General features: G+C 42.2%; 4 protein-coding genes across 4 annotated transcripts; all 4 read right to left on the bottom strand.

Annotated features, from left to right (window-relative positions):
• Nucleotides 1-1,981: 1,981 nt before the first annotated feature.
• LOC106586366 (gamma-crystallin M2) lies at nt 1,982-3,963 on the bottom strand. Its single transcript, XM_014173562.2, has 3 exons — nt 3,776-3,963; nt 3,147-3,389; nt 1,982-2,325 (listed from the first exon to the last, which is right to left on the bottom strand). The coding sequence occupies exons 1-3, from the start codon at nt 3,791-3,793 to the stop codon at nt 2,062-2,064; spliced, it is 525 nt and encodes a 174-aa protein (XP_014029037.1). The 5' UTR covers nt 3,794-3,963; the 3' UTR covers nt 1,982-2,061.
• A 2,790-nt stretch (nt 3,964-6,753) lies between these two features.
• On the bottom strand, nt 6,754-7,765 carry LOC106586365 (gamma-crystallin S-1). Its single transcript, XM_014173561.2, has 3 exons — nt 7,619-7,765; nt 7,249-7,491; nt 6,754-7,085 (listed from the first exon to the last, which is right to left on the bottom strand). Exons 1-3 carry the CDS (start codon nt 7,625-7,627, stop codon nt 6,804-6,806), a joined length of 534 nt encoding a protein of 177 aa, XP_014029036.1. The 5' UTR covers nt 7,628-7,765; the 3' UTR covers nt 6,754-6,803.
• Nucleotides 7,766-11,253: 3,488 nt separating this feature from the next.
• LOC106586363 (gamma-crystallin M2) lies at nt 11,254-13,029 on the bottom strand. Its single transcript, XM_014173560.2, has 3 exons — nt 12,830-13,029; nt 12,297-12,539; nt 11,254-11,662 (listed from the first exon to the last, which is right to left on the bottom strand). Exons 1-3 carry the CDS (start codon nt 12,953-12,955, stop codon nt 11,387-11,389), a joined length of 645 nt encoding a protein of 214 aa, XP_014029035.2. The 5' UTR covers nt 12,956-13,029; the 3' UTR covers nt 11,254-11,386.
• A 13,018-nt stretch (nt 13,030-26,047) lies between these two features.
• Nucleotides 26,048-26,945, bottom strand: LOC106586362 (gamma-crystallin M3-like). The gene is made up of 3 exons (XM_014173559.2): nt 26,841-26,945; nt 26,471-26,719; nt 26,048-26,368 (listed from the first exon to the last, which is right to left on the bottom strand). Exons 1-3 carry the CDS (start codon nt 26,853-26,855, stop codon nt 26,087-26,089), a joined length of 546 nt encoding a protein of 181 aa, XP_014029034.1. The 5' UTR covers nt 26,856-26,945; the 3' UTR covers nt 26,048-26,086.

Below are 26,945 nucleotides of genomic sequence, written 5' to 3'. Positions count from 1 at the left end.
CACTCCGGCGACTGTTGACTGGCGGCAGCTTCGACGACTGTTGACTGGCGGGCAGCTCCGTCGACTGTTGACTGGCGGGCAGCTCCGACGACTGTTGACTGGCGGGCAGCTCCGACGACTGTTGACTGGCGGGCAGCTCCGACGACTGTTGACTGGCGGGCAGCTCCGACGACTGTTGACTGGCGGGCAGCTCCGACGACTGTTGACTGGCGAGACGACTGTTGACTGGCGGGCAGCTCTGACGACTGTTGACTGGCGGGCAGCTCTGGTGACGTACGACTGGCGGTCAGCTCTGGCGACTGTTGACTGGCGGTCAGCTCTGGCGACTGTTGACTGGCGAGGCTGGGCTGACGCACTAGACTCCTGATGCGTGGGGCTGGTACTGGACGTGCCAGCCTGGAGACACGCACCTCCATGCTAGTGCGTCTAGCGGGAAACACCGGACCGAAAGGGCGCACTGGCGGTCTTGAGCGCAGGGTTGGCATCACCCCTTCCGGCTCGATGCCTACTTCGCCCTGGCACATGCGGGGCGCTGGTACCTTGCCTACCGGCCTGAAAATCCCAGGCCTCACCACAGCCCCAACCCCAAAGCACGGGACCTGTCCAGTCTGCCCTACAAGGGTACGGGGAGCTGGCCTGGGGCTGTAATCTCGCCCCGCCAAATAGCCCTTGTGCCCCCCCCTAAAAAATTCTTGGGGCTGCCTCTCGGGTTCTACCTGCCTCCCAGGCAGGTTGTCACAGTGGACCCGCAACTGCTCCCATGTCCAGTCAATCCTCTCCGTCAACACCTCCAGCGACCAGGAATCCATCACCTCCTGAGCGCGCTGCTTCCAACATTCCTCCCTCACTTGCCTCTGTCCTTTTCTCCGCTGCTTGGTCCTTTGGTGGTGGGTAGTTCTGTCACAAAATCCTTCGTTGTGTTGCAGGGAAGACCAAAATGCAGCGGAGTTGTGGATACTCATATTTTAATTAACAAAAAAAGAGTAAAGCATCCACTTGACAAAACAATAAATGATAACCACAACACTAAACAGTTTTGCAGGCTCACCAACGCAGTGCAAAAACAACTACCCACAAAACCAAGTGACAAACATACTCCTACATATATGACTCCCAATCAGGAACAACGATCCCCAGCTGTTCCTGATCAGGAGTCACAAGACCAACACAGAACAATCACACACACACAAGACTGCCACGTCCTGACCCCAAAACTACTACAACAGCTCCATCTGCTGGTCAGGACGTGACAGCTACTCCTTTCGACAGCCGTGACACTACAATACGTTCTAATAGTCTACGATACATTTTTTTGTAGTCTGTAATAAGTCTTGATAGTCTGTAACAAATATTGCTAGTCTGCAATAAGTCTTGATGGTCCTCAAATAGTCTTGTTGGACTGCAATAAGTATTGATAGTCTGCTGTATGTCTTTATAGTCTGCAAGGAGTTTACTTTGCAATAAGTCTTGATAGTCTGACTGCAATAAGTCTTGATAGTTGCGGCATCCAAACTTTTCATGGCTGAAGTTAATTGAAGTGACTACTTTTTAACCCGTTAAAGTAATTTAAATGAATGAAATATACCCCTTGTTTTAGAAACCACCAGTATAGAGGAGTCTCAGTTTACAGTAAAATATAACACCAGAGTTTGACGATAGTTTGTGATATCACAGGTGTTAAGTTAATTTGTCTAGTCAAGCTTACTTTTCCTCTGATGATAGGTCAATCTCCATGTAAAAGAATGCGCTGTTTTCTAAATGACCATTCTAGAGTGTAGTAGTGAAAGCAGTGAAGAAGACCGTCAATCAATCAATCAGTCAAATGTATTTATAAAGCCCTTCTTACATCAGCTGATGCCACAAAGTGCTGTACAGAAACCCATCCTAAAACCCCAAACAGTAAGCAATGCAGGTGTAGAAGCACCATTAGGGGTGGGGACATGCAGGTGTCAGATGAAAGAACAGAAAGGGCCAACTCTCATTTGAGCACAACCTTTTCATTTTATTAATAAATGTGCAAATAACAGTTATGATTATAAACAGGCATGTTGTGAGGCAGCTCTAAAGGTTCTGAACGCGGCGAATGGACCCCACGTTGGACCTCCAGTCATTGAAGTGGCGGTACTCGCCCCTCTCCAGTAGGTGCTGGTGGCCACGGTAGTTGGGGTGCTCGTAGAACACCCAGGCGCCATCCATCACGTTGCAGGAGTGCACCTCGGGGTGATGCCAGTGCTCGGGGAGGTTAGGGTTGTCTTCGCTGAACTCCATCATCTGACCTGCAAAGTCAGGACGCTCGTAGAGGCGGATCCTGAACTTGCCAGAGGTCTGGGGGGAGGGTGGGTGGTAGGGGTGGAACACCCAATAGGATTTGTATTTAGGATATGCATGTACACAGTATACATATATTGTGTCGATTCATATTTGCGTACCCATGCTCATAACTTTTTAACTGTTTTAAGGCATTGCATATCTGATTACAGATTTGTGCTGTGAAATTGCACATTAGGATTCATGTAATCAACTAGTCTAACACTCAACTACAGCTTGAAAAAGATACACCTGCATATTAGTATGTTTTGTTATATTTTCTTTGCTTATTTCGAATACCTGGTCACTGGTTTTGATTGTATACACTACAGCATATTCACGTCATATGGTTGCACAGTATGATTGATGAGACAGTGGGAAGAGCTATTGGGAAAGCTATTGGGAAAAATGCTGGGTGGAGATATGCAAGGTTTGGTCCCACATGACGTGGCTCCTGAGCGGTGGCAGTAATTTAACACAGAAAAATATATGTGGGACGACATTTGACTCTCCTTCTCCAAGAAGCATCCTCTACTGCTCTAGGTTTTGAGTTGTGACAGCTTGGCTGCAACATTATTCTTATCTACTATTTTTGTGTTCTTTTCTGTCTCCTCAGAAGCCTGCCTTTAGGCTGCACAGGACATAGGTTGTAACACGCAGGTTTGTGTGTGCCAACCTGTATGTATACATGTGTGTGATTGAGAGAGAGGTAGATAGAGAGATGGGGAGAAATAAAAAGGAGATAATCGTATTCTCTATCAGCATTAACCCAAACTAATACTGCCCGGCATGGCCCCCAATCTTCAAGCCAAACCCTTGGCCTCCTTGATAAGACTCACGTTGCGGATGACGCGGCAGGACCTGATGCTGTCATTGTAGCCCATCCAGCGCTGGTAGTCGGGGTACTCCCCGCTGGTCAAAATGTACTGAGTGCCCAGGTAGTTGGGCCTCTCGTACAACACCCAGTTCCCACTCTCCACACGGATGGAGTTGCAGCGGCTAAAGTGGGAACTCAGCTCAGGGCAATCGCTACAGCATTCAAAGTGGCGACCCTGGAAGTTTTTGTCCTCATAGAAGACGATCTGTGGATTAAAAATAGGGGAGGTGGGTCAGTAGCTTTGTGAAACCAGACTGATCTCGCAGTAGCTCATATTTTCTTTAACTTTAAGTAAAACTAAATGTGAGGTCAGCGGTCACTTTGCTTGACCAGGCTAGTAGGTGGGAGTATGCAAGGTAAATTAGGGGGTTGCAAATTTCCTGAAACTTTCACAAAGTTCATAATATTCAGAAATCCTGGTTGGAGGATTCCAAGTTGGATAATTCCTTCTCTGCTCATTCCCTCCTGATTCTGAGGATCCTCCAACCAGGATTTATTAAAAACTTTTGGAAAGTTTCTGGACTTTTGCAACCCAATTTGGTGCGAATATAGAGACGGGGCAAAAAGGAAAATGACTGTTAAATGACCTACCTTTCCGATGCGGTCCATGATTGGGGCTTATCTCCGACTTTTTTGATAACTCAATATTTATACCTCCTTTCACATTCAGTGGTATCGCCACTGGCATGGGCCAGATTTATATATGTGGGACATTGAAATGCAATGCCAGGGGAATCATTGTCATTTGAATAGCCTCAGCATTTATATCGGCACAATAGCTGATGCAGCAGTTGTTTTAAAAGTGTGCCCGTTTTATACAATGTTACCCAGTGATTGTATACAGGTTGACCTTTTGATCTTACAATGCCTGATTCCAGAAACTGATTTATTTATGTAATTAAATTGTTCTCCAGGCTGCTGGTTGTGTGATGGCCTCCATGAAGTTGACTTCTGGCCAAACGGCTCTGTTCTGTAAGCTTTAACATCTGCAATGGAATTGACAGGAGCATTTCCAACACCCATCATGCCCCACCCTCCAGCTATGCTACTGTACACAGCACACCACCACAACGTCTATAGAAAGAGTCAGCCAACATCGAGTTACCCAGAAAGAGTACATGGATTATTGTTTCTGATCAGTATTTACGAAGTCTTGAATGTCCTTACAGTTCAATACACCTCAAGATTCCAACACCAATGCCCCACCCTTCATCTACCACATTTAGAGTTGGAGTTGGCTAACATTGGAGTACCTCTTAAGGATTAGCCCCTATTTTTCAATGTTCACCTAAAATGACATACCCAAATCTAACTGCCTGTAGCTCAGGCCCTGAAGCAAGGATATGCATATTCTTGGTACCATTTGAATGGAAACACTGAAGTTTATGGAAATGTGAAAGGAATGTAGTAGAATAAAACACAATAGATCTGGTAAAAGATAATACAAAGAAAAAAACAACCGTTTGTCATAGCTTTCTGAAGGATCGGACCAAAGCGCAGCGTGTTCGTAGTTCCACATCTTTTTATTAATCGTGAAACTAAATGCAATACACCAACCACTTTAAATTAAAAAAACAAAAGCCGTAACGCAGAGCAGGCAAACACTTCTCAAAAATGAACAACCCACAAAATACAAAAGGAACACCCCCTACATAAATATGATCTCCAATTAGAGACAACTAGAACCGGCTGCCTCTAATTGGAGATCATCCCAATAACCCCCAACATAGAAATAAAAATCTAGAAAACCCACATAGAAACAGAAAGCAAGAAAACCACCCAAAACACCCCCTGTCACTCCCTGACCACTCTACTATAGAAAATGACCCCTTCGAGGGTCAGGATGTGACACCCTTCTTTTGTATTTTTTTGTACCATCTTCTTTGAAATGCAAGAGAAAGGCCATAATGTATTATTCCAGCCCAGGTGCGATTCAGATTTTGCCCACTAGATGGCATCAGTGTATGTCTAAAGTTTTAGACTGATCCAATGAACCATTGCATTTCTGTTCAAAATGTTGTATCAAGACTGCCCAAATGTGCCTAATTTGTTTATTAATAACTTTTCATGTTCAAAATTGTGCACTCTCCTCAAACAATAGCATGGTATTATTTCACTGTAATAGCAACTGTAAATTGGACAGTGCAGTTATATTAACAAGAATTGGGAAATGTTCTTGTTACTTACAACCTCATACTAATCGTCTCGTGGAAGGGACACCGATCCCGAAGAACTCAGATACAGTAGATGTATTGTAATTTCTGATCACTCTTCTTGAAGTCACTAACACTAAATGCCTTCACACCTGAGAAAAGGGGTCATGGCTCTGACCACGTATAAGCTCAGCATTGGGCAAGCATCTAAATGACAATCACACAATGCAAATAGGGGGTGCTTATATTTGTCCTGTTTCAAACAAGTGTGTAACTTGTACAAGTGTATGGTGTGAAATGTAAATTTATTTTTTACATATCCCACTCCCCCTGAGACACCTTCAGAGAGTTTGGTCACAACCAGGGATCCACAATTATTTATCATTTAACACTTGCAAAGTGTTTTCTAGTAAAAGTGTGTTTTATAAATGTTAATGCAGCACTTGTGGTATATTGTTTTATATATCCTCCAATTTCTTAGTTAGGCTATTTATGCCCAACTTCATATTTGCTTGGACTTAATAATAATTTCTACCCATGCGTATTGCATATTTCTATCAGGATTTAAAACTCTCAAGTACTTAGATACCTAAATGGATGTTGTGGATTCCAAAGGCAACACAACTAGTGTCTTTTTACGAAGAGAGCCCTTGGTTGTCAAAGCGGTCAATTATAACAGAAAGTGTGCCATCCTGTGAATTTAGCATGAATTTCTTGTCAGAAGCTACCCACTTATTTTATAGAACTAAAATCTACAACCCACAAAGGCAAGGACAATATTTTAGGCAGAGAAGAATTCTTTATTAGCCTACCTCGTTGTTTGCATGAACTGTTTACTTTTTTTAGTGGAAGCTGGGAAGATGTTTAAATGCTGTGCCTGTATATGTGGTCAAGAGATCCAAGTCAACTAGGCTAAGTAAAAATAAGTATTAAGCAGATATACTTGAGTCACTTGTTACAGTTGATAGAAGAGTATGTGACAACAGATTTGCCAGTCATATAGGCCGTTATAAATAGCTTCATAACATCTTACGCCATTGTTCATATTGTTAATAACGGCCTATGACAGATTTGATCATTTCTTATGTAGTAGTTATAAAGGCTTTATGAATACGTACAGTACATAAAGTGCTTACAGTAAAGTGTTACCTATTCTTCCAAATCAAGGATATTTCATTCATTGAAATGACTGGAAAACTTACACACTGTGGCTTTATTCTCGGAGCAACATTCAGTGTTTTTACTTCTTGGATTCCTTAAATACACCTTTCATGGTATACAGTAGCTGTTATTATACAAATATATTTATATTTACTAAGATATTGACCACTGTGTTTATAATATATGCCTTTTGATATAAAAGTTCCATGCTCTTCTATAACTTCCATGTGACCTCAATCATACTCAGAAACAAGCTCATGTTTATCATCAGAAAACTTTATTTGAATCACACCATGCGACTACAATCATCTCTCTCCAGTGGCTATGATGCAACGAATGGAGCCCACGGTGGCATGCAGAGCTCCCCACTCGTTGTAGCGACGGTACTCCCCCCTCTCCAGCAGGTACTGGCGGCCACGGAAGTTGGGGTGCTCGAAGAAGACCCAGGAACCCTCCTGGACCTTGCAGGAGTGGATCTCGCGGCTGTGGAAACGTTCCTGGACAGAGGGCAGGTTCTCAGTCACCTCCAGGGACTGACCATCGAAGTTGGGCCTCTCGAACAGCCTTAGCTTGTAGGGGCCAGTGGTCTGGGAAAAAGTTGATCAAACATAGAAGAATGTGTCATTATTGGCTGTTTATGAAGTTCTGAAAGGTGTGGGCCTATCTAAGTTCTGATAGTAACCTGAATAAGGCCATGATCATGTTTCTCTATAAAACAAAAATGTTGGTCTCCTAGTTTACATGACTTACTTTTTTGATGACCCGACAGGATCTTATGCAGTCGTTGAACCCCATCCAGTGCTGGTAGTCTGCGTACTCCCCGGGGCCTATGATGTACTGGTAACCCATGTAGTTGGCGCGCTCATAGAGGACCCACCAGCCGCCCTCCACCCGGCAAGAGTTGCATCGAGTGAAAAAGTCATGCAGGTCAGCGGAGTCTCCTTTGCAGTCATAGGATCGCCCCTGGAAGTTCCTGTCCTCATAAAACACAATCTGTTGGAAGAGAAGAGACAGCGTGTTACATTTCTGAATTCCATATAGTTAAACAAAATTACAGAACTATGAAACTATGGAACAGGTGCTCATTCATTATATGAATCTCCATCGGAACACAACTCACCTTCTCCATCTCTTCAGAGTTCAGAATACCAGGCACAGTAAACGACACTAAAGCTCAGGGCCTGCAAGTATACTCTTTATAGATGGCAGAGACAATAACACCAAGCACATGGTTAGCACAAAGTGAATCAGATATTTCAATCAGCTATTCAAATATTTATCTAGGCTCAACGCATTGTTCTAAAGCACTGAATCACTGACCCACACACAATAGCAGGTAGAAAGTGCCAAATTTCAGTCAGTTCATGTGGGATCCAAAACAATCCAGGGCCGTCAAGGGCAGCTTGAGATAAACATTAAACAAAGAAATCTGATGGGAAATCGAATGAGTTTTAACCCATGAAAATCCATGTCATGATACATTTAGGCCAGGAATTCACAAGCACTTAACAGGCTGTCCATATCGAATGGACAAACAGCTAAATGTTACAATTGTACTGCTCTGTTTCAGTATCACTTATTGTAGATAATCCCTTATCTTCACATCAAAATGAAAATAAAATATTGAAACTATTGTATTGTGTCATTCTAATAGGTTGTTAAAAAACATTTGTTTAAGTCTAGCAGTGATACATTGTAATAACTTTGTAATAAATGAAATACATGATTCTGTCTTTATGGGAATACAAATGCCCTCTTGTCTATGTATTCATTATGATATGAGCAACTTTTCCTTATAGAGGAAGGGAGGAAGTAGTTGCTAGGCCACTCGTACAGAAACCAGAAGCACATGTCTTAAACGCAAAGTCTTAAAAAGGCCAAATATGATTCTATATGCAGTTCATACAGTTCATGCAAATGCAGTCCTGTATTATCAGTATACCACTTTCAATGCCAACTGTTAGCCTTCATGCCGTTGTTGATGAAACCCTCAATTATTTTGTGCAGAGGTCATCCATATACATAGCTCAGTTTCAAACAGCCCGCTAGCACAACTCCAAGACAGATTTCTAACAACTTTTGTAAGTCAACATAGTTTTATGATTCTGATTGTAGCTATCTCAAATGAATAGGACACATGTTTGTTATAATTGTTTTTGCACTGATTCACAAAATGTATATAGACAGATCCAGGAACAACACAGTTCAATTACAATCCAGGATCAACATACTCTAGCTACAGTGCCTTCAGAAAGTGTTCACACCCCTTGACTTTTTTTTTAACAAATGAATTACAAATTGAAAGCTGAAATGTCTTGAGTCAATAAGTATTCAACCCCTTTGTTATGGCAAGCCTAAATAAGCTCAGGAATAAAAATGTGCTTTACAAGTCACATAATAAGTTGCATGGACTCACTCTGTGTGCAATATTAGTGTTTAACATGATTTTTTAATGACTATCTCATCTCTGTACCCCACACATACAATTATCTGTAAGGTCCCTCAGTCAAGCAGTGAATTTCAAACACAGATTCAACCATCAAGACCAGGGAGGTTTTCCAATGCCTCGCAAAAAAGGTCACCTATTGGTAGAAGGGTAAAAAAAAGGACATTGAATATCCCTGTGAGCATGGTGAGGTTAGCAATTACACTTTGGACGGTGTATCTATACACCCAGTCACAACAAAGATAGAGGCGTCCTTCTTAACTCAGTTGCCAGAGAGGAAGGAAACCGCTCAGGGATTTAACCAAGAGGCCAATGGTGACTTTAAAACAGTTACAGAGTTTAATGACTGTGATAGGAGAAAACTGAGGATGGATCAACAACATTGTAGTTACTCCACAATACTAACATAATTGACAGAGTGAAAAGAAGAAAGCCTGTACATGCATCCTGTTTGCAATAAGGCACAAAGTAAAACTGCAAAAGAAATGTGGCAAAGAAATTAACTTTATCTCCTAAATACAAAGTGTTATGTTTGGGGAAAACCCAACACATCACTGAGTACCATTCTTCATATTTTCAAGCATGGTGGTGGCTGCATCATGTTATGGGTGTGCTTGTCATCGGCAAGGACTAGGGAGATTTTTGTTGTTGATCAAAATAAATGGAATAGAGCTAAGCACAGGCAACATCCTAGAGTAAAATCTGGTTCAGTGTGCTTTCCAACAGTCATTGGGACACAGCAGGACAAGAACTTAAAACACAAGGCCAAATAGACACTGAAGTTGGTTACCAAGACAACATTGAATGTTCCTAATGGTCTAGTTACAGTTTTGACTTAAAACGGCTTGAAATATATGGCAAGACTTGAAAATGTCTGTCTAGGAATGATTAACAACCAACTTGACAGAGTTTGAATCATTTAAAAATAATAATATGCAAATATTGTACAATCCAGGTGTGCAAAGCTCTTAGAGACTTACCCAGAAAGAATCACAGCTGTAATTGCCGCCAAAAGTGGTTTTAACATGTATTGACTCAGGGGGTTGATACAGGATAAACATAATTAAATTACAATCCAGGATCAACACAGCTAAATGACGATGCAGGTGTAACATCAAAGTGAATATGTTTCACAGTCAGAACATTGAAATATTGTTGTAGTACATCACATGTAATATGCAAACTGTCACAGTGACAAGGGCTTATGTTTGCATGGGCCGTTGTATTGAATATCCCTTGTTTCTAAACTTAAATATTAGATGGGGAGTGTGTTCATTGTTCAGAGACTTTCCTTTTTAATCCTATTCTTGATGAGTTGTGTTGTGTGCTGAGATGTCATGGTATGCTAGCATTTTATTTAGAAGTCTTTGAGTGGTAAAGTAATGCAAAATTGTATACAATCTGATTCATTGTAATGCGTCTTGAATTTAAACATGTAAGTGTCTATCATCCAACTTTTAATTCAGAATTCTAATTGTCTGCTGTGTGTGCTATTGCTGGCTTTGGGTTTTCTCTCCATTTCGAGGTTGGTTACTTCGTTAAAATGGGTTATACCTGTGCTGGCCCAGAGAGTGATCTCATTAGTGAGGATGTGTTTCACCAGTGCTGGCCCAGCTGGTATTTAAGACCTGCTAGCCCAGTACATCTGCTGGAAAAGAAGATGTTGGGAGAGTTACACCTCACATTAGCGCTTCCACTTTAGGTAGCCAAACAAAGCCTTAATCTTAATCCCCTGTTTAGTTTGATCTATATTTTTTGTAACTCCCTATCCTACATTTTTGTCCATTTTTTTATTTTAGTTTGTCATTTCTGAGGAAATTCAAGTGGGCATCAATAGTGGTTGTCTGTTAGGTCCCTTTCTAGTTGCTTTGCCAACATTCAGTGGACACCCCCATGGGTTTCTTTCAGAACCTGTCTGAAACACTTTCTGTTTTGGTTTGGTTGTCAAAGTGACTACTTTGATAGTTCCTTTTTCTGTTGAGCGATGACATCTAGGGTTGTCTTTACGGAATGTAACATTGCCCCTTATACTGTGTATGTTTAACTGACTTTTTATTGTGTGACACTGTACCATGTTACAAACTGTTTGTGTGTTCATTTGTATGGGTATCTTCTATAGGATTGTGTAAAGACTTTGTTCCTTGGAAGGTAATAAAGGATTGTATTGTATTCTGTTCCATTCTATTTTAGAGTTGTTGATAGGGTGGCAAAGATGACTAAAGAAAACAGTGTGAGTAGATCTACTGGTGTTGACATTCAGTACTTGTGCCCGGTGATTCCCATGTCAAATGAATGAAGACAATGGGGTGTATGCGGATCAGACAGGGTTTTATTTGTTAGACTGCAACACTCTCACACAGAGGTGGGTGTCATAAGGCACTGCAGAGAGGTTTCTGGGTAGGGGTCGTCGTAGGGCTCTAGAACTCTAGAGGTTGTAAGGTTCTAGAACTCTGTGATCCTGCGGAAGGAGCCCACGACAGGGGAGGTGGCGCCCCAGTCCGTGAAGTTATGGTACTCTTTGCGCTCCAGGAAGTACTGACGCCCCCTGTAGTTGGGCAGTTCGTAGAATGCCCAGGCACCGTCCATCACCACAGCAGAGTGGAACTCACGGAACTTGAATGCTTCGTGGACCGATGGGCAGTCCTCACTCCACTCTGCCATATGGCCAGCGAAATCTGGCCTGTCATAGCATCTGATCTTGTAGGAATTTCCATAGACCTGCAAAATAAATACAACCGAAAATGTTTAAATGCCAGTATCCTTAATTAATCATATCAAAGTAAACATGTTAATTATTTTAATTGTCATTAATCTGTATGCAAAAAATGACATTAGAAATTTGGGATGCCTCTTTAAATTGGTTTATTGGCTGTTGTCCTGGTTTCCTTCAACAACTGATGTAGATGGGCCTGGACATGACGCAAACTGCTGCCAAAACATGAGCCTTTTATCTATCCTTATTGTCTGTTGGCTTTTGAATGATCATTGCCTGGTTGGTGCACCCTGGGGCATTCCATTCAAGCTGGGCATTGCCCTGCATCCAAATCTGGTCAGACACATTTTAACATCCTAATTGCCAAAACCCAAATATACAAGCATAAAATAAATAAAAATAAGTTAGTGATGTCTGTCTGATGTAAAATGTGTACATTTAAGATCGAGAAAACATCTGTCAAAAAGCAAAATAAAGTAATGCAAATCAATAAACTGGTTCCTGGGGACTTTGAGCACTGATTATGAACTTCTTGCCTCAAGTTGTCAGTGTCTATCTACTGACACAAATAAACGTCAGATTTGTCAGTCCCATCTTCAAACTAGGCTTACAGTTTGTACTTTTGGTAGGTAGGCTTACGTTTTTGATAGATCGACAGGATCTGATGCTGTCGTTGAAGCCCATCCACTGCTGGTGGTCAGGGTACTCCCCAGGGGTCAGGATGTACTGGTAGCCTGCATAGTTGGGGCGCTCGTACAGAACCCAGCAGCCGCTCTCCACCCTGATAGAGTTACAGCGGCTGAAGAAGGAGTGCAGGTCTGGGCAGTCACTGCTGCATTCATAACTACGACCTTGGAAATTCTTATCCTCAAAGAATACAATCTGGAAGAGAGATAGAGACAGAAAAGCCTGGTAAGATACAAGCCATACCTTTTATACAGTACTTCTTCCAATATGTGGCTGTAATGATTGCTCCTCTGCCAAGCTGCGATACCTACAATGCTGCTTGAAGTTACAGAAGTGACAAAAAATCGAATCAAAGTCAGTAGTCAAATCAAGGCAGATAAACATAACTAAAAGTATAAGCACTTTTTCTTTTGAGCAAAGTTTCTCATACACGTTTTACATATATTCTATGATATTATCTATGTAATCTAAAGACTCCTTCTTACCTTCCCCATTTTTTGATTGTTATTGCTCACCTCCCACTCACCAGCAGTACTGCTGAGGTTTATATCGAAATGCAGAATGTGCCGACAAGGGGAAGCCTTTGTTAAGCAAATTAGCCTGATTTGCATATCAGCAAATGGTTTGTTCAAGTTTAATTTCCCTTTGTACCAATGCAATGGCTCCGTATCAAAGAATTGCCAGAACTGTGATGTGAAAGTTATAAAGGCCAACTCTCCCAGTCTGTCCCCTAAATGCATTATATGGATTGCTTTCAAGCAGTCTGCTATCATGGAATCTTTATTGGTTTCTATTGGCATCTAGTATTGTTTGATCTAAAAGACATTTTTTTTGTGATTTTATTTTGTCTTGAGCATCATGTTCAGGAACTGTCTCGTTTTGCAACTGTGTTGTCTCATCGTGCAAGTCTGAAGTTGTAGAAGCTATAATGACTGAACTTTCATCCCAATAGTCAATATCGAGTCAGAATTTAGTAGTCGTTGATGGGATCCTCTTGTGGCTTTTGACGTGCTCTTAATTTACTGTAGAGACAGAGGAAAGAGCATGGCAATGCATTATAAAGAAAGCTGTCTTAAATGATTGACACAACGTAAACTCTGAACCAGAACAAGGATTTTTTTCTCAGGTTGCAAGTGTGACCACTATGAATTACTTTCTTCAATCCTTCAATATATTTCTCATTCAGATCGGGAACAAGTATTGAGTGATTTCAAGAATGACAAAGTGTGTATGGAACTCCTCTGTGGGCTATGTGCAGTCAGAGTAGAGAGTTCTTGGATGACTATAGGGTCTTTGTGACTCTATAACAAATCTGAAACCACAGATTAGAGATATTAACCCTCAATCTAAAGCTGTATTATGCCATCGTTTGTTTTTGTTGTAATTTGAGTATTTGTTAACAAGAGGAAAAAAATGAAAAAAATGAAGAAACCCGCCCGCTGCTCTTGCTAATATCACTGCTCTTTAATACGCTTTACTTATCGGCCTAAATGCCTTCGTCAGAGCCTTTAGTATTTGTTAACAAACAATGTATAGCCTCAAAATGTTAAAAACTTTCCTGCTAATCTCATGGACCATCTCTTCTTGCATCCATATCTCTGTCTTTGAATCTGAGTGGTTACTTTACCGCTTTTCCATGATTTAATATATTTTTAACACTTAACACCAGTGCAAAGTGATTACAACAAATATTGTTGGCCAGTGACAGAAACAGTAACATTAACTCTGTGTGGTATGGCACTATATAGACACTTTTGAGTGTTACATTTAACACTATGTGTTGATTTAATACTTGTGATTTTGCTATGTGGGTCCTCTGTAAGCCAATGTTACTTCAGGGAGTTTATTGAAGTCTTTATGTCTCAGGCAAAAGTCAATGACTGTACTTTATTGAACCACCTCTGATCCACTTCAACCTCCTTCACAAAGAGACCCATCCGGGTTCAAACCTAGGTCTGCTGACCACCACAGGAGTGTATAAGCTTGCTGAGCTAAAGCCTATGTTCTTCAATATATTAACTTACAAAAACAATTTTGTAAAGGCTGAGCCCCTTAGTCTCTTGAACCACTGTTATTGGTACTTTGAAGCATACCCTTGATTGAAGCCACAATCCTGAGTTTGTTTCAACCCAATGGCAATACCACCACTTGGCTTTGAATGGGGGATGGGGCTGGGGAAACGTAACAACAGAGCTATGGATGCAAGGGTTGACTGTCCATGAGATTGAAATGATAGCTTTGAACGTTTTGAAACTATACTTTGTTTGTTTACAAAGACTCACATGACAACACAATCATAGACAATGGAGTTAAACAGAGATTTGCATTATGACAGTTCCCAAATATTAGGGTCAGTTATTGTGGGAAATGGGACTGACGATTGTATTTTATAGACAAGTCTCTCTCTTGAAAAAGAGAGCAATTAATTCAGTGTGATATTGGCGGTTCAATGTTTAAACTCGCTTTCCCGAAATTAGCCGATTATTAACATAATATTTCATAATTCTTCCTTCTCATGCACATGCTGTACTGCTGTACTCTCAAATCCAAGATGGCGTAGCAGTCAGATGTCTTTGTCTTGTCTCGTCCCATGTATATATCTTTTAATATCTTTTTCTTCGCATTATTTTTAATATTTTTCCTAAACCTCAACTTCTAAATACTCTCCTGCAACCCGCCTCACCCAATGTGGCGTGGATCTGTTTTTTTTCTAAAGTATTTCTATTTACTTCCGAACTGGAATACCTCAACTGAAGCTAGCTAGCTAACTAGCTACCAGCTATCAGTCAGCTAACCACTGCTAGCGGTCATCAGCTAACCATTAGCTCGGAAAGCTCTCGCCAGTTCGTACAACACGTTTCAAACCAGAGCATACCGGACCTATTTTTCTCTCCATATCCCCGGATTCCTACCGCAAAATCTGAACCTTTTCATCTGGATCATCGCAGCTAGCTAATAATATGCCCAAGGATCCCAACAGGCCCCTCAGGCGCGACGTCCCCTGAAGGCCCATTCTGCTAACCGCGGCCTGCTAGCTATCTAGAGCATATTGGACTGTTAGCTGATCCATCGGCCAGTTTCTTGGACCACTATACCCATTTTGCCAATTGGACTTGGACCCCTCAGCTACTTGGAACCCTACTAATTCCATGACTGGTCTATCGACTTCACGAGGAGGCAAAAACAGACTTTCCCCCATCGCGACATCCCTCTAAGGCCCTTATTCTAGCTTGCTAGCCCTGGCCTGCTAACTGTCTGAATCGCTGTGTCCCCAGCCAGCCCAACCACTCACTGGACCCATACGATCACTTGGCTATGCATGCCTCTCCCTAATATCAATATGTCTTATCCATTACTGTCCTGGTTAGTGATTACTGTCTTATTTCACTGTAGAGCCTCTAGCCCTGCTCAATATACCTTAACCAACCATGTTGTTCCACCTCCCACATATGCGATGACATCACCTGGTTTAAACATCTCTAGAGACTATATCTCTCTCTTCATCACTCAATGCCTAGATTTACCTCCAATGTACTCTCTTCCTACCATACCTTTGTCTGTACATTATGCCTTGAATCTATGCTATTGTGCCCAGAAACATGCTCCCTTTTCTCTCTGTTTCGAACGTGCTAGACGGCCAGTTATTATAGCCTTTAGCCGTACCCTTATCCTACTTCTCCTCTGTTCCTCTGGTGATGTAGAGGTTAATCCAGGACCTGCAGTGCCTAGCTCCACTCCTACTCCCCAGGTGCTCTCATTTGTTGACTTCTGTAACCGTGAAAGCCTTGGTTTCATGCATGTTAACATTAGAAGCCTACTCCCTAAATTTGCTTTATTCACTGCTTTAGCACATTCTGCCAACCCGGATGTCTTAGCCGTGTCTGAATCCTGGCTTAGGAAAACCACCAAAACCCCAGAAATTTCCATCCCTAACTATAACATTTTCTGCCAAGATAGAACTGCCAAAGGGGGCGGTGTTGCAATCTACTGCAAAGATAGCCTGCAGAGTTCTATCTTACTATCCAGGTCTGTACCAAAACAATTCAAGCTTCTACTTCTAAAAATGCACCTTTCCAGAAACAAGTCTCTCACCGTTGCCGCTTGCTATAGACCACCCTCTGCCCCCAGCTGTGCCCTGGACACCATATGTGAATTGATTGCCCCCCATCTATCTTCTGAGCTCATGCTGCTAGGTGACCTAAACTGGGACATGCTTAACACCCCGGCCATCCTACAATCTAAGCTTGATGCACTCAATCTCACACAAATTAAATCCCAAATCCGTAAACACGGGCACCCTGATAGATACCATCCCAACTAACTCGCCCTCCAAATACACCTTTGCTGTTTTCAACCAAGATCTCAGCGATCACTGCCTCATTGCCTGCATCCGTAATGGGTCTGTGGTCAACCGACCACCCCTCATCACTGTCAAACGCTCCCTAAAACACTTCAGCGAACAGGCCTTTCTAATCGACCTGGCCGGGGTATCCTGGAATGACATTGACCTCATCCCGACAGTAGAGGATGCCTGGTTACTCTTTAAAAGTGCCTTCTTCACCATCTTAAATAAGCATGCTCCATTAAAAAAATGTAGAACCCGGAATAGATATAGCTCTTGGTTCACTCCAGACCTGTCTGCCCTTGACTTAGAATATGTGGACAACTACAAATGCCTAGGTGTCGGGCTAGACTGTAAACTCTCCTTCCAGACTCATATTAAACATCGCCAATCCAAAATTAAATCTTGTTCTCAACTGGCCTACCTGGTTAAATAAAGGTGAAAACATCAAACTATAAAATAACACATGGAATCATGTAGTAACCAAAAAAGTTTTAAACAAATCAAAATATTTTTTCGATTTTAGATTCTTTAAAGTACCATAATTTCCAGACTATAAGCCGCTACTTTTTTCCCACGCTTTGAACCTCGCGGCTTAAACGATGACGCGGCTAATATATGGATTTTTCCCGCTTTCAAAACCATCCTGTGGCGTTCTGCATTAGCATCGAATAGCCCCCTGATATGCAACTTTTCAGGGAAGTTAGGAACCAATATACACAGGCAGTTAGGAAAGCTAAGGCTTTCTTTTTCAAACAGAAATTTGCATCCTGTAGTACAAACTCAAAAAAGTTCTGGGACACTGTAAAGTCCATGGAGAATAAGAGCACCTCCTCCCAGCTGCCCACTGCACTGAGGCTAGGAAACACTGTCACTACCGATAAATCCACAATAATTGAGAATTTCAACAAGCATTTTTCTACGGCTGGCCATGCTTTCCACCTTGCTACCCCTACCCCTGTCAACAGCCCTGCGCTCCCCACAGCAACTCGCCCAAACCTCCCCCACTTCTCCTTCACCCAAATACAGATAGCAGATGTTCTGAAAGAGCTGCAAAATCTGGACCCCTACAAATCAGCCGGGCTAGACAATCTGGACCCTCTCTTTCTAAAATGATCTGCCGAAATTGTTGCAACCCCTATTACTAGCTTGTTCAACCTCTCTTTCGTATCGTCTGAGATTCCCATAGATTCTAAAGCTGCCGTGGTCAACCCCCTCTTCAAAGGGGGAGACACTCTAGACCCAAACTGCTACAGACCTATATCTATTCTACCCTGCCTATCTAAAGTCTTTGAAAGCCAAGTTAACAAACAGATCACTGACCATTTCGAATCCCACCGTACCTTCTCCGCTGTGCAATTCGGTTTCCGAGCTGGTCACAGGTGCACCTCAGCCACGCTCAAGGTCCTAAACGATATCATAACCGCCATCGATAAGGGACATTACTGTGCAGCCATCTTCATCGACCTGGCCAAGGCTTTCGACCGTATTCTTATCGGCAGACTCAACGGCCTTGGTTTCTCAAATGACTGCCTCGCCTGGTTCACCAACTACTTCTCAGATATAGTCCAGTGTGTCAAATCGGAGGGCCTGTTGTCCGGACCTCTGGCAGTCTCTATGGGGGTGACACAGGGTTCAATTCTCAGGCCGTTCAATTCTCTTCTCTGTATATATCAACAATGTCGCTCTTGCTGCGGGTGATTCCCTGATCCACCTCTACGCAGACGACACCATTCTGTATACATCTGGCCCTTCTTTGGACACTGTTAACAAACCTTTAAATGAGCTTCAATTCCATACAACACTCTTTCCGTGGCCTCCAACTGCTCTTAAACGCTAGTAAAACTAAATGCATGCTTTTCAACCGATCGCTGCCTGCACCCGCCCGCCCGACTAGCATCACTACTCCAGATGGTTATGACTTAGAATATGTGGACAACTACAAATGCCTAGGTGTCGGGCTAGACTGTAAACTCTCCTTCCAGACTCATATTAAACATCGCCAATCCAAAATTAAATCTTGTTCTCAACTGGCCTACCTGGTTAAATAAAGGTGAAAACATCAAACTATAAAATAACACATGGAATCATGTAGTAACCAAAAAAGTTTTAAACAAATCAAAATATTTTTTTGATTTTAGATTCTTTAAAGTACCATAATTTCCAGACTATAAGCCGCTACTTTTTTCCCACGCTTTGAACCTCGCGGCTTAAACGATGACGCGGCTAATATATGGATTTTTCCCGCTTTCAAATTACAAATAAAATTAAATAAAAAATTAAAACACATTCTGTGACGTGCTCAGTTTTTTGGCGGCATGAAGCTTTCATTAGACCAATGAAATTGCCGAACGGGTTAAGGTCAAACAACTTTTTTGTTTACTGTTTAGATTAAATCGAGCACTCTCAAACTTCCCATCATTCTGATTACGGTAGTCATTTTGTCACCCTCATCATGGCAAAGACACGGAGAAATGCATATGATGCAGCTTTCAAGTTGAAGGCGATTGATCTGGCTGTTGGAAAAGGAAATAGAGCTGCTGCACGGGAGCTTGGTCTGGGGCAATGACTTTCTTGGTGGGCTACTGTTTACTGCAAATGTTTTATTTTTTGTTACAAGCCGTGTTTCGTTAAAGCCTATTTATTTTTGTTACAAGCCGTGTTTCGTTAAAGCCTATTTATTTTTGTTACAAGCCGTGTTTCGTTAAAGCCTATTTATTTTTGTTACAAGCCGTGTTTCGTTAAAGCCTGTGTAAAGTTAATTTGTTTCAATGTACCGGTAGGCACCTGTGGCTTATAGACCTGTGCGGCTTATTTATGTTCAAAATAATATATTTTTTTAAATTCAGTGGGTGCGGCTTATATTCAGGTGCGCTCAATAGTCCGGAAATTACGGTAGCCACCCTTGGTCTTGATGACAGCTTGCACATTGCTTTTCCAACAGTCTTGAAGGAGTTCCCACATATGCCGAGCATTTGTTGGCTGCTTTTCCTTCACTCTGCGGTCCAACTCATCCCAAACCATCTCAGTTGGGTTGAGGTCGGGTGATTGTGGAGGCCAGGTCATCTGATGCAGCACTCCATAGTAGTGGTTTCTTTGCAGCAATTCGACCATGAAGGGCTGATTCACACAGTCTCCTCTGAACAGTTGATGTTGAGATGTGTCTGTTACTTGAACTCTGTGAAGCATTTACTTGGGCTGCAATTTCGAGGGCTGGTAACTCTATTGAACTTATCCTCTGCAGCAGAGATAACTCTGGGTCTTCCTTTCCTGTGGTGATCCTCATGAGAGCCAGTTTCATCATAGCGCTTGATGGTTTTTGCGACTGCACTTGAAGAAACTTTCAAAGTTATTGACATTTTCCTGATTGTCTTAAAGTACTGATGGGCTGTCGTTTCTTGCTGCTTATTTGAGCTGTTCTTGCCATAATATGGACTTGGTCTTTTACCAAATAGGGCTATCTTCTGTATGCCACCCCTACCTTGTCACAACACAAGTGATTGGCTCAAATGTATTAGGAAGGAAAGAAATTCCACAAATTAACTTTTAACAAGGCACACCTGTTAATTGAAATGCATTCCAGGTGACTGCCTCATGAAGCTGGTTTAGAGAATGCCAAGAGTGTGCAAAGCTGTCATCAAGACAAAATAAAATAAAGAAAAACCCTTGAATGAGTAGGTGTCCAAACTTTTGACAGGTACTTTCGAAGCCTTGTGGACCTAAACTTGCTACTCCAGTACAGCTTACCATGCTATGCAGAGAGAACAAATCAAAATCAAATCAAATTTATTTATATAGCCCTTCTTACATCAGCTGATATCTCAAAGTGCTGTACAGAAACCCAGCCTAAAACCCCAAACAGCAAGCAATGCAGGTGTAGAAGCGCGGTGGCTAGGAAAAACTCCCTAGAAAGGCCAAAACCTAGGAAGAAACCTAGAGAGGAACCAGGCTATGAGGGGTGGCCAGTCCTCTTCTGGCTGTGCCGGGTGGAGATTATAACAGCACATGGCCAAGATGTTCAAATGTTCATAAATGACCAGCATGGTCAAATAATAATAATCATAGTAGTTGTCGTGGAGCAACAAGTCAGTAACACAAGAGTAAGTGTCAGTTGGCTTTTTCATAGCCGATCTTTGAGAGTATCTCTACCGCTCCTGCTGTCTCTAGAGAGTTGAAAACAGCAGGTCTGGGACAGCAGGTCTGGGACAGGTAGCACGTCCGGTGAACAGGTCAGGGTTCCATAGCTGCAGGCAGAACAGTTGGAACTGGAGCAGCAGCACGGCCAGGTGAACTGGGGAAAGCAAGGAGTCATCAAGCCAGGTAGTCCTGAGGCATGGTTCTAGGGCTCAGGTCCTCCGAGAGAGAGAAAGAAAGAAAGAGAGAATTAAAGAGAGCATATTTAAATTCACACAGGACACCGGAAAACACAAGAGAAATACTCCAGATGTGACAGACTGACCCTAGCCCCCCGACACATAAACTACTGCAGCATAAATACTGGAGGCTGAGACAGGAGGGGTCAGGAGACACTGTGACCCCATCCGATGAAACCCCCGGACAGGGCCAAACAGGTAGGATATAACCCCACCCACTTTGCCAAAGCACAGCCTCCACACCACTGGAGGGATATCTCCAACCACCAACATACCATCCCGGGACAAGGCCGAGTATAGCCCACAAAGATTTCCGCCACGGCACAGCCCAAGGGGGGGTGCCAACCCAGACAGGAAGACCACGTCAGTGACTCAACCCACTCAAGTGACGCACCCCTCCCAGGGACGGCATGGAAGAACACCAGTAAGCCAGTAACTCAGCCCCCGTAATAGGGGTAGAGGCAGAGAATCCCAGTGGAAAGAGGGGAAACCGGCCAGGCAGAGACAGCAAGGGCGGTTCGTTGCTCCAGCCTTTCCGTTCACCTTCACACCCCTGGGCCAGACTACACTTAATCATAGGACCTACTGAAGAGATGTGTCTTCAGTAAAGACTTAAAGATTGAGACTGAGTCTGCGTCTCTCACATGGGTAGGCAGACTATTCCATAAAAATGGAGCTCTATAGGAGAAAGCCCTGCCTCCAGCTGTTTGCTTAGAAATTCTAGGAACAATTAGGAGGCCCGCGTCTTGTGACCGTAGAGTACGTGTAGGTATGTACGGCAGGACCAAATCGGAAAGATAGGTAGGAGCAAGCCCATGTAATGCTTTGTAGGTTAGCAGTAAAACCTTGAAATCAGCCCTTGCCTTAACAGGAAGCCAGTGTAGGGAGGCTAGCACTGGAGTAATATGATCAAACGTTTTGGTTCTAGTCAGGATTCTAGCAGCCGTATTTAGCACTAACTGAAGTTTATTTAGTGCTTTATCCGGGTAGCCGGAAAGTAGAGCATTGCAGTAGTCTAACCTAGAAGTAACAAAGGCATGGATTAATTTTTCTGCGTCATTTTTGGACAGAAAGTTTCAGATTTTTGCAATGTTACGTAGATGGAAAAAAGCTGTCCTTGAAACAGTCTTGATATGTTCTTCAAAAGAGAGATCAGGGTCCAGAGTAACGCCGAGGTCCTTCACAGTTTTATTTGAGACGACTGTACAACCATCCAGATTAATTGTCAGATTCAACAGAAGATCTCTTTGTTTCTTCGGACCTAGAACAAGCATCTCTGTTTTTTCCGAGTTTAAAACCTGTTGGGGACCTGATCCCGGTATTGGGATTTATTGTCAAGAGACCATGGCGGGAAATTCAAAACTGCAAGAATCTAATAATTTCAATTTCTCAAACAATCAACTATTTTTCACCATTTTAAAGATAAACATCTAAATCCAACCACCTTGTCCGATTTTAAAGAGGCTTTACGGCAAAAGCATAAAGTTAGGTTATGTTAGGAGAGTACATTGAAAATAGCTGTGTGTAATGTTTTGTCAATTCAAAGACAGGCGTCACCAAAAGCAGATAACCAGCTAAAATTATGCACTAACCTTTGACAATCTTCCTCAGATGACACTCCTAGGACATTATGTTATACAATACATGCCTTTTTTGTTCCATCAAGTTCATATTTATATCCAAAAACAGCATTTTACAGTAGCGTGAAATTCAGAATTTTTTTCCCCTCAAATGCTTCCGGTGAATCAACGTTACAATTTACAAAATTACTATTCGAAAACATTGGTAAATTATAATATTGTCATTCAAAGAATTATAGTTTAACATTTCGTAAATGCTACTGCATTGCCAGATTTCAAAATAACTTTACTGGGAAATCACACTTTGCAATAAACGGGGTGCTGTGCTAAGAACAATAGGCTAGGATATACAGGTTAGCACCATCTTGTAACCATCTAATATCAATAATACTATTGTCAATAATCCCTTACCTTTGATTACATTTTACATTTTACATTTTAGTCATTTAGCAGACGCTCTTATCCAGAGCGACTTACAAATTGGTGCATTCACCTATAATATCCAGTGGAACAACCACTTTACAATAGTGCATCTAAATCTTTTAAGGGGGGGGTTAGAAGGATTACTTTATCCTATCCCAGGTATTCCTTGAAGAGGTGGGGTTTCAGGTGTCTCCGGAAGGTGGTGATTGACTCCGCTGTCCTGTTATCTTCATCCATTGGCACTTCCAGGAATCCCAGGTCCACAACAAATGTGGTTTCTTTCGACAAAGTTCATAATTTATGTCCAAATAACTCCAAGTTGTTCCATGTTGTTAGCGCTTCAGTAGGCTACTCAAAAGTAGGGGGGGGGGGAGTCCCGACGAAAAGTTTTAAAAAATCTATTTACGTTCGTTCAAACATGTCAAACGTTGTTCAGCATCAATCTTTAGGGCCATTTTTAACGTGAAACATCAGTAATGTTTCAACCCGACCTCTCCTGTGTCTTGAAAAACGTTTTTGAAAAATGTCTCGCCTCACATGAACTCACATGAACGCGCAGGTGCTTGCAATAATGAAGTGACGACATCCCAGGGACTTCAACTTCTCTTCCTTGTCATCCGGTCCCTGTTCATCATAGACGCTTCAAACAACTTTATAAAGATCGTTGACATCTAGTGGAAGCCGTAGGAAGTGCGAAATGAATCCTTTGTCACTGTGTGATCTATTAGCAATGACTCGAAAAATAGTACAGCCACAAAATTCTCATTTCCTGGTTGTATTTTTCTCAGGTTTTTGCCTGCCATATGAGTTTTGTTATACTTACAGACACCATTCAAACAGTTTTAGAAAATTAAGAGTGATTTCTATCCAAATCTGGTAATAATATGCATATCCTAGCTACTGAGTTGGTGTAGGAGGCAGTTAAAAATGGGCACATATTTTTTTCAAAATTCTCAATACTGCCCCCTAGCCCCAACAGGTTTTAAGAGTAGATAGTTTGCAGCCATCCACTTCCTTATGTCTAAGACACAGGCTTCTAGCGAGGGCAATTTTGGGGCTTCACCATGTTTCATTGAAATGTACAGCTGTGTGTCATCCGCATAGCAGTGAAATGTAACATTATGTTTTCGAATGACATCCCCAAGAGGTAAAATATATAGTGAAAACAATAGTGGTCCTACAACGGACCACTATTGTTGATTGTTTACAGTTGATTTGTCAGAGGACAAACCATTCACAGAGACAAACTGATATCTTTCCGACAGATAAGACCTAAACCAGGCCAGAACTTGTCCATGTAGACCAATTTGGGTTTCCAATCTCTCCAAAAGAATGTGGTGATCGATGTATCAAAAGCACCCCAGTCTATGACTAGGGTGGCTGGAGTCTTTGACAATTTTAAGGGAGTCTTTGACAATGTTTAGGGCCTTCCTCTGACACCGCCTGGTATAGAGGTCCTGGATGGTAGGAAGCTTGGCCCCGGGGGAGTAGGTTTTGTCGTGCCCTCTTCACGACTGTCTTGGTGTGCTTGGACCATGTTAGTTTGTTGGTGATGTGGACGCCAAGGAACTTGAAGCTCTCAATCGGCTCCACTACAGCCCAGTCGATGAGAATGGGGGCGTGCTCGGTCCTCCTTTTCCTGTAGTCCATGATCATCTCCTTTGTCTTGATCACGTTGAGGGAGAGGTTGTTGTCCTTGCACCACATGGTCAGATCTCTGACCTCCTCCCTATAGGCTGTCTCATCGTTGTCGGTGATCAATGGTAGCACTGTTGTGTCATCAGCAAACTTAATGATGGTGTTGGAGTCGTGCCTGGCTGTGCAGTCATGAGTGAACAGGGAGTACAGGAGGGGACTGAGAATGCACCTCTGAGGGGCCCCCGTGTTGAGGATCAGCGTGGCGGATGTGTTGTTATCTACCCTTGCCATCTGGGGGTGGCCCGTCAGGAACTCCAAGATCCAGTTGCAGAGGGAGGTGTTTAGTCTCAGGGCCCTTAGCTTAGTGATGAGCTATGAGGGCACTATGGTGTTGAACGCTGAGCTGTAGTCAATAAGTAGCATTTTTGTAAAGTAACTTACATGATGAAAAAGTGTAGTATAACAGTGACTTAGCAATAACATTTAAATAACATTTAATTCACATTTAGATTACGTATCACTGCTTGAATAAGCATTGGATCAAAATAAGACTTTTAAGATCCCTTTCTTCCACGTCAAATAGGTAAAGAGTTTTAGATGTACAGGTTTATTGTTGCTGCCTCATGTGACCAAATAGCATGAAAAGTAGTTACTTATGGACAGTCGATTTTCTGAGAGCACAGCTCTTTAAAGGAGAAAAATACCTATGCAAATGCTGTAGCTCCTATTAAACAGGTGTACATACATTTAAAGTTATTTTTTTCTTATTTTTAAATTACATAAATAATTAAAAATAAACTGTTGACTCTGATTATTAGACTATACACTTACCCTTCAAGAAACAAGTGGAAAGGGGTAATGTTTCCAAGGCTTAGTATATGTAGGGAAAATAATAGGGGTTCAGTAACTAAACCTTGCGGAACACCAAAAGTTAAATTTGGTGTTCTGCAATGTTCAGTGCTTTGAACCTTACTATTCTCTCTGTCATCCCTTGGAAACAATAACCCATAAACATGGAATGCCATTTCATTGCAATGCCAATGAACACACAAATCTACTTGTCAATAAAATCTGATGATACTTGTAAGACATACTTTTAGCACAAGCTACAGCTAGTGATTGTATTGCACTTTTAAGTTTACAGTTTTATATTTTATTATCAACATATTTTTTAAAACATAGTATTTGAAGGCAATGGTGCTTGGACGTCTAATGGCTGCTTTTAGGACATTTTTATTTGCAAAGATCAACACTGTATAATATGTCTTATGATATAATATATTATAAAATGAAAGTGATATTTCAGACTGAAGAAGGTGTGTGTAATGAGTAAGACATACTGGTAGATACCATTTAAAAAAATGTTTTTATTGACAATCCGATGATTTAGGACATGTCAGTGATACGCCTCATGCTCATGAACCTCATGCCTTTGACACCCATGCCCATATCCCTAAAGCTCCTGTACTCTCCGGGCCTCATGTACATCATTCTGCCTCTGAAGTGGGGCTGCTCAAACATCAACCAGGGGCCATCCATGACCTGGGCAGACTGGCAATCGGACATGCGGTAACGATCCTGGATGGAGTCACAATCGTCCATCAGCTCCATGTTCTGACCTCCAAAGTTCTCCTTCTCGTAGATTTTCATTCTGTAGGAGCCTCTGTGCTGTTGGTGGAGAATTTAAAACAATTTGTATTCATTCCAAGGTCTGACATTTTAAAAACCCTACTTTGTAATTTAAAGTAAGAAATGCTCTCTTTTCCTTACCATGGGGATGATACGGCTGGATCTGATGCAGTCACTCTGGCTCATGCCCATTAGGCGCTGGTTGTCAGGGTACTCTCCTCTTCTGACCAGCATCTGGTGTCCCATGAAGTTGGGGCGCTCGTAGACCATGAAGCAGCCGCTCTCAACCCTGCAGGAGTTGCACCTGCTCAGGTGGGAGGACATGTCAGGGCAGTCCTGGCTGGTCTCATAGGAACGACCCTGGAAGTTCTTGTCCTCGTAGAAGATGATCTGCATGACAAGTTGTAAGAATGTTATACAACACCTATTGCAGCAGTGAGGTACAGTGAACACATATGTAAAGCACTCATTTAGTTAGAATGATTAAGAAAATAGTTAAAAATCCACCTACCCTGCCCATGGTCATTAAGGCTGTTGGTTTTTTAAGCTTGACTGTAAATGCTATTGGCTCCCTTGCCCTTTTATACCTTGTTAGACGTCCGCAGCATATGTGACC

This window comes from Salmo salar, chromosome ssa25 (genome assembly GCF_905237065.1).
Source record: "Salmo salar chromosome ssa25, Ssal_v3.1, whole genome shotgun sequence".
Classification (NCBI taxonomy): Eukaryota; Metazoa; Chordata; class Actinopteri; order Salmoniformes; family Salmonidae; genus Salmo; species Salmo salar.
Note: the sequence above shows the minus strand (reverse complement) of the source record. Positions and strands in the feature narration are given on the sequence as shown.